We start from the raw sequence: 13078 nt of genomic DNA, 5'->3' as shown, positions 1-13078 counted from the left end.
CATTTCTGTTTTTATTACTTTCTAAACTTGAATAGTAATGCAACTTGTAACTTTGAAAGGCAGAAAATAAATTCTGTACTTGTTTATTACGTTCATTAATAAAATTATTTTACATTTACAGGTGCGATTTGTTACTTGTAGCTACATTACCAAGTTTACATTGCTTGAGTGCTTTTTTCGTATTTCGTACACTATGTTTTTGGTCATAACTTGATTTTCTTCCACATAATTTTTTTTAATCACTATCTTTATTACCGAATTTTAAATTCTTAAAAAATACTTTTTTTTTTTTTTTTTTTTTAGTTTTAAGAGTAAAGAATATTACAAATAGAGAATAATTTTTTTTTTGCTTTGCAAATAAAAAAAATTGTATTCACATTGACATGTATACTATAATAAAATACAAATAAATTGAATAATTAAAGGAAGAAAATCTCATCTAAATAAGAGGACTCTGGGAAGGATGCAAGAATACTTGTAGCATTACCGTGCTGAATGGCGATACCAATGCGCTGACGTCCACATAATTATGATACGGGCACATAAGAATACCTGTACCTGGAAAGCTTAACATGGATGAATAACATAAAAAAATTGCTCAAATTAAAAAGTTAAGATACCGTACTGTATTATGAAACTAAATCAATTCCAATTTTTTTATGTGAAAGTGAATTGTAAACAATTAAAACAAATATAGAAATAGATTATATAGTAGAGCTTTAGTCATCGCCATTAATTCGTTCCACAAAATCGAAATGAAGAAACGAGGATAATCGATTTATTTAAAACCATGTTATAGAGACTATTCAACTTATAGGATGAATTTGCGATATTGGTCAATAACATTTCAGAACCGCCTTAAAATGAACCAATCACAGTTGTGATTCTTGATAAGATGATTTGTAAGGAAGCCTAATACAATAGTTTAGAGTCAATCACAGAAAATCAAGAAATGCCAACAAAATTTAACTTTGAAAATTGCGTTTTCAATAACGGTAACTTCATGTAATAAATAAATGTCTGTAAAACCCGTTCGTCTTTTTAATCTATTAATGTAACATTTCAGCTTATCTTACTTTTGAGGTTAAGTATTGTTGTTTCGTATTTCCGCTCTGAATAGATGGCAATAGTATTTAGTATACCGTGATAGATAGCAGTTTGTTTTTGAACTTCATTACAAGAAAACATAATAATGTTTATTGATGTGTTTTATAATAATTATTATCGTTTATGTAAGTAATTCGGTATTCCAAGTTATCTAATTTTATTCATTGAATAATTTTATTAAATTTCACTTGTGGTTTTATCTTAGCGTAATTTCACTTGCCCAGCCACATGTTACAATGTTCTTCTATGTTATAATTTTAAAGAAAATTACACACCTATTACAAGGAATATATGTATAATAAATTATCACTATCCCAGTAACCTAATTTAATAACAATTTAATCCATTATATTAATTCTGATAGAACTTTGACAGAGATGAGTAATAAATGTTACCAAATTAAGTAAAAAAGAGAACCACGGTAAAAATGAAACATTACAACTTGAACTATGAAGTGAAAAAGAAAAAGAACCCGAAAAAATAAAATTCACATCATTTTCTTTATTACTTTATTGCATTATACATGCTTTCTCCAATGAACGCCAATATTTTAGCTATGTTCACATTTCAGATGCCAATAATCTATCATTTATGAGGAAGAAACAATGTAGAAGATAATTTTATATTTTATAATATGGTCACAGACATTATGGTTTATCATTTTGTTAACTAGGTATATTAACAGCCAGTTGGCAGCACTGTTCATATACATATTCACTCCTAAAAGTGAAGGGACATATTATCAACTCTAACTCTAATATTTTTATTTATTTATTACAACTAATAATACTATTAAGGCAAATACTAGTGTATTTGGCACTTGAAACTTGGATCACACCTTCTGTTTCTTACTCTATAACTGAATCTTCGAAGATATTCTGATACAGGAAGAATATATTTCTTGAATTTATCATGTATTTATTTGAAACAGAAAGAAGACTATGTCATCTCCTTGCACTTCGTACATAATATTCTTGTAAAAGAACAAAACAGGCTACAAAGTTCGTTTTTAATAATGTTTCGCTTCAGCATTGTTTTATACTCAATGTAGCGTTTCCAAATATGGCTGTACGAGGTTTGCTGCGCGGTATGTCATGATGGAATGCGTGTTTTTGTCTTTTACAACGTTTATTATCAGATTTTGTTCTGCCACTTTCAATTGTGCCAATCTCCTTAAATATTTAATGATGGTTTAAATGACGACGTTCTTCCATCATTAAAACTATTCTTTACTTAATTAATTAACTAGTGGACTTACTCGTGTTAATTATATAAGATTTGTGCGGCTTACAGCTGTTTCAGTGCTTCACGCACCATCCTCAGAGCCTACTAGATCTCGGCATCATCTCGAACTTCTCTGCCTGTTATGTGGGTGTGTTTGATTATTGAAAGGTGTTGAAGAGTGGAGTCAAATAGTGTGTGTATGTGTGTGTGTGTGTGTGTGTGTGTGTATGTGCTGAAATTGATCTGTGTGTTGATAATTTGATCGGGGTGTGTTTTAGTGTGTTTGTATATTTCGTATTGTTCTAGTGTGTTGAGTTTTTGGTTCTTGGGTTGTAGGCCTATGTGTAGGATTTTCATGTCCGCATTTATGTTCTTGTATGTATGGTTAGCATTGGTTATGTGATCGGCGTATCTAGATGTAGTCTATTGTGTCCTCTGGTTATTGCTTTAATGTGTTCTTTGTAGCGTATTTGGAATGATCTGCCTGTCTGTCCTATGTAGAACTTATCGCAACTATTACATGTGAGTTTGTATACACCTGTGTGGTCGTATTTATTTGTTTGTGTTGTTTGTGTGTTGAGATGTCTTTGTAGTGTGTTTTCTGTTCTGTATGTTATGTTGTATTTCTGTTTTCTGAATGAAGATGCGATCTTATGTGTGCTTTTGTTTTCATATGTTAGTGTGATGTATTTCTTGTGTTCTTGTGTTTGTGTTGGGTTTTTTTGTGTTTAAGTTTTTGTTTTGTCTTCCTTATGATGTTGTCTATTATGTTTGGATTGTATCCGTTTTCTTGTGCTATGTATTTGATTGTGTTCACTTCTTCATTGTAGTGTTGTTGGCTCATGGGTATGTTGAGTAATCTGTGTATCATTGTCCTGAATGCAGCATGTTTGTGTTCTATGGGGTGGTTCGATGTGTTGTGTATGTGTGTGGTGGTGGTCGACTCCACTCTTCAACACCTTTCAACAATCAAACACACCCACATAACAGGCAGAGAAGTTCGAGATGACGCCGTGATCTAGTAGGCTCTGAGGATGGTGCGTGAAGCACCGAAACAGCTGTAAGCCGCACAAACTTACATAATTAACACGAGTAAGTCCACTAGTTAATCAATTAATTATATTCAAGTGTTAAAAGTAGTGTACGCAAGATTAAAAATGTATTCTTTACTGTTTATTACGATTTTGCACGGTTTTTAGTTACATATGTCCCCTGTTAAAACACACTAATTTAATTCTTTCCAATGTAACAATACAAAATAACAATGTTGGTTACTATGGTAACCAGGTAAAATGACAAATGACTAGTACTTTAATATTCACTTCCGTTAAGTTTTGTAACTCGGTCAATTTTCTTGATATTTCAGATTTTTTAGTTGTTCCTTAGACAATTTTGATGTGTTATAAGTTAGAGGTATTTGAATGCCACTTACAAATGTTGTTCATTTGTTATTGTTACTGTCTTTAATGTTCCTATTAGTGTTGGGTCTTGCAAAATAAGAGCCACAAACTGGATACAGTTTCAAAACACCCCTAGAAGAGTTCCTAATAATTGTTTAAAAGTATATAGGCTAGTAGGTTTAAAGTTATGGCTAGTGATAATGGTCTCATAGTTGAGAGACGACATTGGCCAACACAGTAGTTGTACTAGGGTCTGAACTGATGAACTCCAGGTACAATGCGACTGCTGATGTGATCTTGTACTTGTTAACTGGCTAGGTGCTTCAGTCTTTGAGTCTCGCTGAAAGTCCATTGTGAGATTTTCCTGCAGATGGCGATGTGGCGGCCCAACGTAGCTCTGACACGTGGGCGATGACTCTCTCCATTAGCAATGAGACAAGGAACCACAGAGGAGCGTATTCGAACGTTATCAGCCCTCGGACATTGAAGCTGAACTCGGAGTAATCCCAAGGACACGCGTTGAACTGTTTGAGTAGCAGACCTGTAGAGAACTCCCAGGCGTACACCCACACCAAGTAGCAGAGCCCGCGGAGCACTAAGGGCACCCTCGACTGCGCACAGGCTGCGTAGATGTGCTCCATAACCACCCCTGATATGCCGTATATGGCCAGTGACCAAACACTCGTGTATCCTGCAACACGTTGAAGCAAATTATCAGTAATTTGATATGAGGCGTGTAGTTGCAAAATCAGATACATCATTTTTTTCCCACGAAAATGAGTTAATGTTACATTTCATATCTTCATATGATTCTACAACTGCTATAGCACTGTTATGCTCCAAAGCCAGATACGTCACATGGATCTGTATGATGAAAGAATAATATTGGTTTCAAATTCTTGTTCCTTGCAAAGGTTTTTTCTTCATACTTACTTACTAACTGGCTTTTAAGGAACCCGGAGGTTCATTGCCTCCCTCACATAAGCCCGCCATTGGTCCCTATCCTGAACAAGATTAATCCAGTCTCTACCATCATATCCCACCTCCCTCAAATCCATTTTAATATTATCCTCCCATCTACGTCTCGGCCTCCCTAAAGGTCTTTTTCCCTCCGGTCTCCCAACTAACACTCTATATGCATTTCTGGATTCGCCCATACGTGCTACATGCCCTGCCCATCTCAAACGTCTGGATTTTAAGTTCCTAATTATGTCAGGTGAAGAATACAATGCGTGCAGTTCTGTGTTGTGTAACTTTCTCCATTCTCCTGTAACTTCATCCCTCTTAGCCCCAACTATTTTCCTAAGCACCTTATTCTCAAACACCCTTAACCAATGTTCCTCTCTCAAAGTGAGAGTCCAAGTTTCACAACCATAAAGAACAACCGGTAATATAACTGTTTTATAAATTCTAACTTTCAGATTTTTTGACAGCAGACTGGATGATAAAAGCTTCTCTACCGAATAATAACAGGCATTTCCCATATTTATTCTGTCTTTAATTTCCTCCTGAGTATCATTTATATTTGTCACTGTTGCTCCCAGATATTTGAACTTCTCCACCTCTTCAAAGGATAAATTTCCAATTTTTATATTTCCATTTCGTACAATATTCTCGTCACGAGACATAATCATATACTTTGTCTTTTCGGGATTTACTTCCAAACCTATCTCTTTACTTACTTCCAGTAAAATTCCTGTGTTTTCCCTAATCGTTTGTGGATTTTCTCCTAACATATTCACGTCATCCGCATAGACAAGCAGCTGATGTAACCCGTTCAATTCCAAATCCTCTCTGTTATCCTGGACTTTCTTAATGGCATACTCTAGAGCAAAGTTAAAAAGTAAAGGTGATAGTGCATCTGACAGAAACTGACCTACACGAACTCTGCTGTACGTTTCACTGTGACATATTTTAATTAATCGAACTAGTTTCTTGGGAATACCAAATTCAATAAGAATATCATATAAAACTTCCCTCGTAACCGAGTCATATGCCTTTTTGAAATCTATGAATAACTGATGCATTGTACCCTTATACTTCAATTTTTTCTCCATTATCTGTCGAATACAAAATATCTGGTCAATAGTTGATCTATTACGCCTAAAACCACACTGATGATCCCCAATAATTTCATCTACATATGGAGTTAATCTTCTCAAAATAATATTGGACAAAATTTTGTACGATGTCAAAAAAAGTGATATTCCACTGAAAAGTTATGTTTTAGTGATGCAACTGATTTTGCAACTAAACGCCTCAATTATGATTGCAGTTTTCTGGTGATTGCGCCTGCAGTGTTTCTATGAGAACCAAATGCTGAAATTTAGAGAGATGGGTTAGTTCCAAAAACCTCCATCTGCGAAGATATGAAAAACCAGTATTAATTTAGGAATTTAAACAATAAAAATCATACGTAGCCTACACTCTACAAATTAAAATAAATTCATTTTGAGACTAGAAGAAATTAATGCACTCAGAGATACTTAATTTGGGACTTCAAAACAAATAACTAACATTACTTAATTTTAGAATTAAACTTACAAGTAACTTACAATAACATCCCTCGTTGTTTAATCAACTGTCCGAAGACAGGTTGGAACCTTGTGACACCAATAATGCGTCACTCATGAGACAACTAAACCAAGAGATAATGGGGTAGAGTTGCCAATTCCTTTCACCCTCCATTGCATACATCGCTGACAGAGAAGGAAATAAAAGGAAGATAGATTCTGCATAAAAAGAAGAAAGATAAAACTTACCAGGGAGTTTCCAGTTTCCACTGACGACGAACTCCCAGCCAGCTGTGAAGAGGATTTCAAGGAAGAACCCTTGCAGGCCATATATATAAATTCTGATCCACAATGCAAGTTTTGAGCCGTCATCTCGAACTCGCGACGTTCGAAGCATCTCAGTGCCTGTTTAATAAGAAAATAGACACAACTCAATTTCAGAACACACACACTCTTTCACTCCACATTACACCACACAAACGCACCCTCACAGGAAACAAAACAAGAGACGCCGAGACCAACAACGACCAGTTCTGAGGATGACCCATAATAGGTCGAAACATGTAAACCAGGTACAATAGAATTTAACACAAGAAAGTCTTATCATACATATTCCGAAGTGATGCAGTGTTAAAAGTTGTGTAATCAAGATGTAGAAAATAAGATGTTGAAGAAACTCCGATTCGAACATATGAAATAATTACGAGGTCTGACCAAGAAAGACTGAGACCGATTTTTTCCCACAGATGTTTATTACTCTGCTTCAGTGTTTACATGATTCTTTTCAAAGTAGTTCCCTTCTACTTGAATGCATTTGTTATAGAGTGTCATACAGTTCTCGAACACATGATGGAGCCAATTCTTTGTCAAGTCTCAGAGAATTCCCTCTTATTTCTGGAATCAGTTATCACCGGTAATGGGTCATGGCTGCATCATTATGTATGTATGTATGTATGTATGTATGTATGTATGTATGTATGTATGTATGTATGTATGTATGTATGTATGTATGTATGTATGTATGTATGTATGTATGTATGTATGTATGTATGTATGTATGTATTTTTTTGTATGTATGTATGTATGTATGTATGTATGTATGTATGTATGTATGTATGTATGTATTTATTTATTTATTAACGCTACAATTGCGTATACACCCGGTGGCAGTGATATATGATATACAATAATATCATAATTCTACAGTAATTACAGCAATAAAAAAAATATAAATAAAAAACCTAAATTTATTTCTAACTATAAATAAATAGATGGAATAAACCTAGAACTATAAATAAAAACTATTCTATAATAACGCCAAAAATAAGCATAAGTAAATCTAACTTATAAGTACTTCTATTTCACCCAACTATTACCAATTTAAGTAATTACATATCACCTTAATTAATTACAAATCAACTTAATTACATATCATCTTAATTAATTACATATCACCTTAATTTATTTACATATCAACTAAATTACATATCATCTTAATTAATTACAAATCAACTTAATTACATATCGTCTTAATTAATTACATATCACCTTAATTTATTTACATATCAACTAAATTACATATCATCTTAATTAATTACAAATCAACTTAATTACATATCGTCTTAATTAATTACATATCACCTTAATTTATTTACATATCAACTAAATTACATATCATCTTAATTACAAATCAACTTAATTACATATCATCTTAATTAATTACATATCACCTTAATTTATTTACATATCAACTAAATTACATATCATCTTAATTAATTACAAATCAACTTAATTACATATCATCTTAATTACATAGCATCTTAATTAATTACATATCACCTTAATTTATTTACATATCAACTAAATTACATATCATCTTAATTAATTACAAATCAACTAAATTACATATCATCTTAATTAATTACAAATCAACTTAATTACATATCATCTTAATTACATATCATCTTAATTAATTACATATCACCTTAATTTATTTACATATTAACTAAATTACATATCATCTTAATTAATTACAAATCAACTTAATTACATATCATCTTAATTAATTACATATCACCTTAATTTATTTACATATCGACTAAATTACATATCTTAATATACAAATCAACTTAATTAAATATCATCTTAATTAATTACATGTCACCTTAATTTATTTACATATCAACTAAATTACATATCATCTTAATTAATTACAAATCAACTTAATTACATATCATCTTAATTAATTACACATCACCTTAATTTATTTACATATCAACTAAATTACATATCATCTTAATTAATTAAAATCAACTTAATTACATATCATCTTAATTAATTACATATCACCTTAATTTATTTACATATCAGCTAAATTACATATCATCTTAATTAATTACAAATCAACTTAATTACATATCACCTTAATTTATTTACATATCAAATAAACCACAAATCATCTTAATTAATTACATATAAACTTAATTAATTACATGACACAACTTAGATATTTACACTGCACCTAAAATTACATTTTCAGTCCTGAAAGAAAACTAGCCAGCACAGTATGGAAATTACCAGGTTCGCCAGCACTAAAAGAAGCTAAAGTTGTTCCATCTGTAGGGAAGGTGATGGTGATCAGGTTTTTTGACTGTAAGGGAATGATTTACTAGCGTGTAGCTGCCCCTTAACTACTGACAGAGAAGCATACTGCACTTCAGTATTGGCGACACTGATGAATCACATTGCGAAAGAAACGACCATAACATCATCGGAATGGGTAGAGAGTTCATCGTAACAAAATTCAGGATCTTGTGGTCCACAAAAATTGTTGTTCAGATGTTTTCGATAAAAATATGTCTACTACTAAGATTTATTTCAAATCGTCCGTCCTCAAGTGAGGTTGACCACTGGGATCCGGAATTAACAAACATGAAAGACAAAGGGAAATGAAATGAGCAAAATAATGATTCGATTTGTGCATTAAAAACAAAAAATTACGTGTTAACATATAGATGATAGTGTAGAATTTGAAGAGAGGCCTTCAGAATTTCCATTACAATCTTCTGAACCTCATAAAAGGGAATTTGAAAGGATTTAAGGATATTACATGTAAATTTTGGTAAACCACCCCTCGCTCCAAATAGTAAGCCTGTAACATCCCAGTTGTAAAGCGAAATGCCATATTTTTCACTGAGGTATGGAAGACAAGGTACATATTTAGCTCGCTGACATCATTTATCCTCAGTGCTTGATTCGTGTCTCGCTCAAAGCAAATCGTAGGGTCTAAGACCATCGCTTTCTGGGTTCTTCTATTGATGGCAATTATATCAACTCTTCTATGAGAATCATCTTCAGACACACAATGAATCTCCTCATGTACTTCCCATCCTCTGTTTCTTAGCAGGTTGGCAATTGCTGTAAGGGCACGATGGTGTGTGTTGTTACACAGTAGCCCTCCCTTCTTACAGAACCCCAGTACCTGGCCAAATGTGCTAAAATATGTAATTAAAATCTTTCCCATCCCGTATGTTGTAAATTCAGTGGTTATACTTGAGTGTTGTTGTATCTGTCTTTTTTAGCATTAACCCTTAAAATGGCGAAGTATCCTATAGGATTACTTACTTACTTAGTTACTGGCTTTTAAGGAACCGGAGGTTTATTGCCGCCCTCAGATAAGCCCGCCATTGATCCCTATCCTGAGCAAGATTAATCCAGTCTCTATCATCATATCCCACCTCCCTCAAATCCATTTTAATATTATCTTCCCATCTACGTCTTGGCCTCCCTAAAGGTCTTTTCCCCCCAGGCCTCCCAACTAACACTCTATATGCATTTCTGGATTCGCCCATACGTGCTACATGCCCTGCCCATCTCAAATGTCTGGATTTAATGTTCCTAATTATGTCAGGTGAAGAATACAATGCGTGCAGTTCTGCGTTGTGTAACTTTCTCCATTCTCCTGTAACTTCATCCCTCTTAGCCCCAAATATTTTCCTAAGCACCTTATTCTCAAACACCCTTAACCTATGTTCCTCTCTCAAAGTGAGAGTCCAAGTTTCACAACCATAAAGAACAACCGGTAATGTAACTGTTTTATAAATTCTAACTTTCAGATTTTTTGACAACAGACTGGATGATAAAAGGTTCTCAACCGAATAATAACATGCATTTCCCATATTCATTCTGTCTTTAATTTCCTTCCGAGTATCATTTATATTTGTTACTGTTGCTCCAAGATATTTGAACTTCTCCACCTCTTCAAAAGATATTATTATTATTATTATTATTATTATTATTATTATTATTATTATTATTATTGTTATCCAAATATTGAAACCCTATTTTACCTTTGGTATATTAGGGTTGTAGTTTGTTACATGTGAAATACATTATGTAGTGATAATTCACAATTTTAAAGAATTAATAGTAGGTCTGAATCATAGTTACAATACCGTATAAATACACTAATTAAGAGACAGTAAACAATACTAAATACGTTATGCAATAATTACTTTCAGTTAAAACAAAATGAAATAAAATTAGAAATTATAATCGAAGGTGTAGAGAAATTGCAAGATTATTACATTAACTTGTGATTTTATACATAATTTTAAGCAATAGTAATGAGATAATGCACAGAATTGGCTTAGTTACAAATAAATCACCTATTATCTAGTTGGTTTGCAATAGTAAAGAAAAATAAAAACAAAATTACTTATGGTTACAAACTATATACCTGTCATCAAATACTCAACAATAGTAAAATCTATAATACAAACGTAGTTATTATTGTTATTACTATTATTATGTCCCAAAGATAGACACCTTGTTTTACATAGTGCATTAGGATTTTATAACATCATTAATTTATATACAATTAACAGCTACAGTCTTGCGTGGATGTGGTGTATAAACTCTGTGAATTGTTTGTAACAACATTTTTTTCTAAGAAAATGGTAAAGGGGTGTGGAGTAATTTAAATTGCAGTCCGAGATATGATATCTTAAAAAGTGTCTTTTCCTTTCGAACACTGGACAGTGAAAAATCAAATGTTCAACAGTCTGATTCTCTTTGCATATGCACAGAGATTCTTCTGCACTTTTGATCCTAAATCTTTCAAAGTAGGAACCGAATTTTCCATGGCCGGTCATAAATTGGGTGTAAAAGAAGTCGGTTGAGAACTGACTGCAACATAGTCTGTCTTGTACATTGGGAAAGAATAATTTCTTGGTCACAGAGCCTTTAACACTAGAGTTCCAGTATGTATTCCACTTGAGTGTAGTTGTGTGCTTGATCTTCTGCTTGATGTACGAAATAGGACAGGTGGAGTATTTATATTCTGAGTTGGTTGAGGCCGCTTGTTTCGCTAATGTATCCGCTCTTTCGTTTCCTTCAGTACCTGTGTGGCCGCGCACCCACATTAAGCAAATACGACCTTCAAATTTAAGTATTAGGGATCTAATTTCGACGGGTATAGAATGCAAGTTGTATTTATCGTCAATGGTTTGTAAGGCAGATTGAGAGTCGCTGTGAATACATGAGTCAATCCCGTTGGTAATGCTCCATTTCACTGCTTGCAAGATGGCAAAGAGTTCTGCTTGGAACACGGAGCACATGGGCGCCAGGCGGAACGTGGCAGAGTGGACTTCAGTAGTGTTGTAGTAGGTAACAAAAGCACAGCCCACCAAGGTGACGTCGTTCTCCTTTTGCAACCGAGAGCCGTCAGTATAGATGTTGTATTCATGTCGATCTGTACATGTATTTGATGCACGGTGAAAATCTTTCGGATGACCAGTTAATTGAAAATGTGATCTTTTTTCCACCTCAAGATATGATTCTTGTTCTATAAATATCCCATTTCTTTTCACGTTAGAGATTTCAGCTTTAGCCATGGCTGTTAAAAACAATGGTGGTATACCCGCGATCACTAGGGCTGCGTCTGTCGATGTGGTTCTGTAAGCCTTCGTGATCCGTAGAATGAATCCACGCTGGATTTGTATTAATTTATTTTGAACCCACTTTTTGTGAAGTATATTTTGAAATGCCGAGACACAGTATAATATCAATGGTTCGAAAGCGCCATGATATATTGTTCGCAATATATCAGGACTAAGACCCCAGGTTGGTCTGGTGGCCCTATGCAAAGCAGATTGAAACTGGTGTGATTTAGTGACTAGTGAATCAATATGTGCCTTAAAAGACATACGTTTGTCTTCAAAAGATAAATTTCCAATTTTTATATTTCCATTTCATACAATAATCCTGTCACGAGTCATAATCATATACTTTGTCTTTTCGGGAGTTACTTCTAAACCTGTCTCTTTATTTGCTTCCAGTAAAATTCCCGTCTTTTCCCTAATCGTTTGTGGATTTTCTCCTAACAAATTCACGTCATCCGCATAGACAAGCAGCTGATGTAACTCGTTCAATTCCAAGCCCTCTCTGTTATCCTGGACTTTCCTAATGGCATACTCTAGAGCAAAGTTAAAAAGTAAAGGTGATAGTGCATCTCCTTGCTTTACCCCACAGTGAATTGGAAACGCATGTGACAGAAACTGACCTATACGAACTCTGCTGTACGTTTCACTGTGACACATTTTAATTAATCGAACTAGTTTCTTCGGAATACCAAATTCAATAAGAATATCATATAAAACTTCTCTGTTAACCGAGTCATATGGCTTTTTGAAATCTATGAATAACTGATGCACTGTACCCTTATACTCCCATTTTTTCTCCATTATCTGTCGAATACAAAATATCTGGTCAATAGTTGCTCTATTACGCCTAAAACCACACTGAAGATCCCCAGTAATTTCATCTACATATGGA

At 33.6% G+C, this 13078-nt stretch overlaps 1 protein-coding gene across 3 annotated transcripts in view; it reads right to left on the bottom strand.

Moving 5' to 3' along the window:
• Positions 1-366: 366 nt before the first annotated feature.
• The window catches only part of LOC138699434 (transmembrane protein 229B-like), an 82512-nt gene continuing 69800 nt past the window's right edge, over positions 367-13078 (bottom strand). For all 3 annotated transcript variants that reach the window (XM_069825296.1, XM_069825298.1, XM_069825295.1), the window contains exons 2-3: positions 6494-6649; positions 367-4422 (exon numbers count right to left, since the gene is read on the bottom strand). In XM_069825296.1, the coding sequence (XP_069681397.1) occupies positions 4055-4422; positions 6494-6641 (516 nt within the window). In that variant the 5' untranslated portion in view covers positions 6642-6649 and the 3' untranslated portion in view covers positions 367-4054. The remainder of the gene's footprint in view (positions 4423-6493; positions 6650-13078) is intronic.

Source organism: Periplaneta americana, chromosome 5, assembly GCF_040183065.1.
Source record: "Periplaneta americana isolate PAMFEO1 chromosome 5, P.americana_PAMFEO1_priV1, whole genome shotgun sequence".
NCBI classification, from domain to species: domain Eukaryota; kingdom Metazoa; phylum Arthropoda; class Insecta; order Blattodea; family Blattidae; genus Periplaneta; species Periplaneta americana.
Note: the sequence above shows the minus strand (reverse complement) of the source record. Positions and strands in the feature narration are given on the sequence as shown.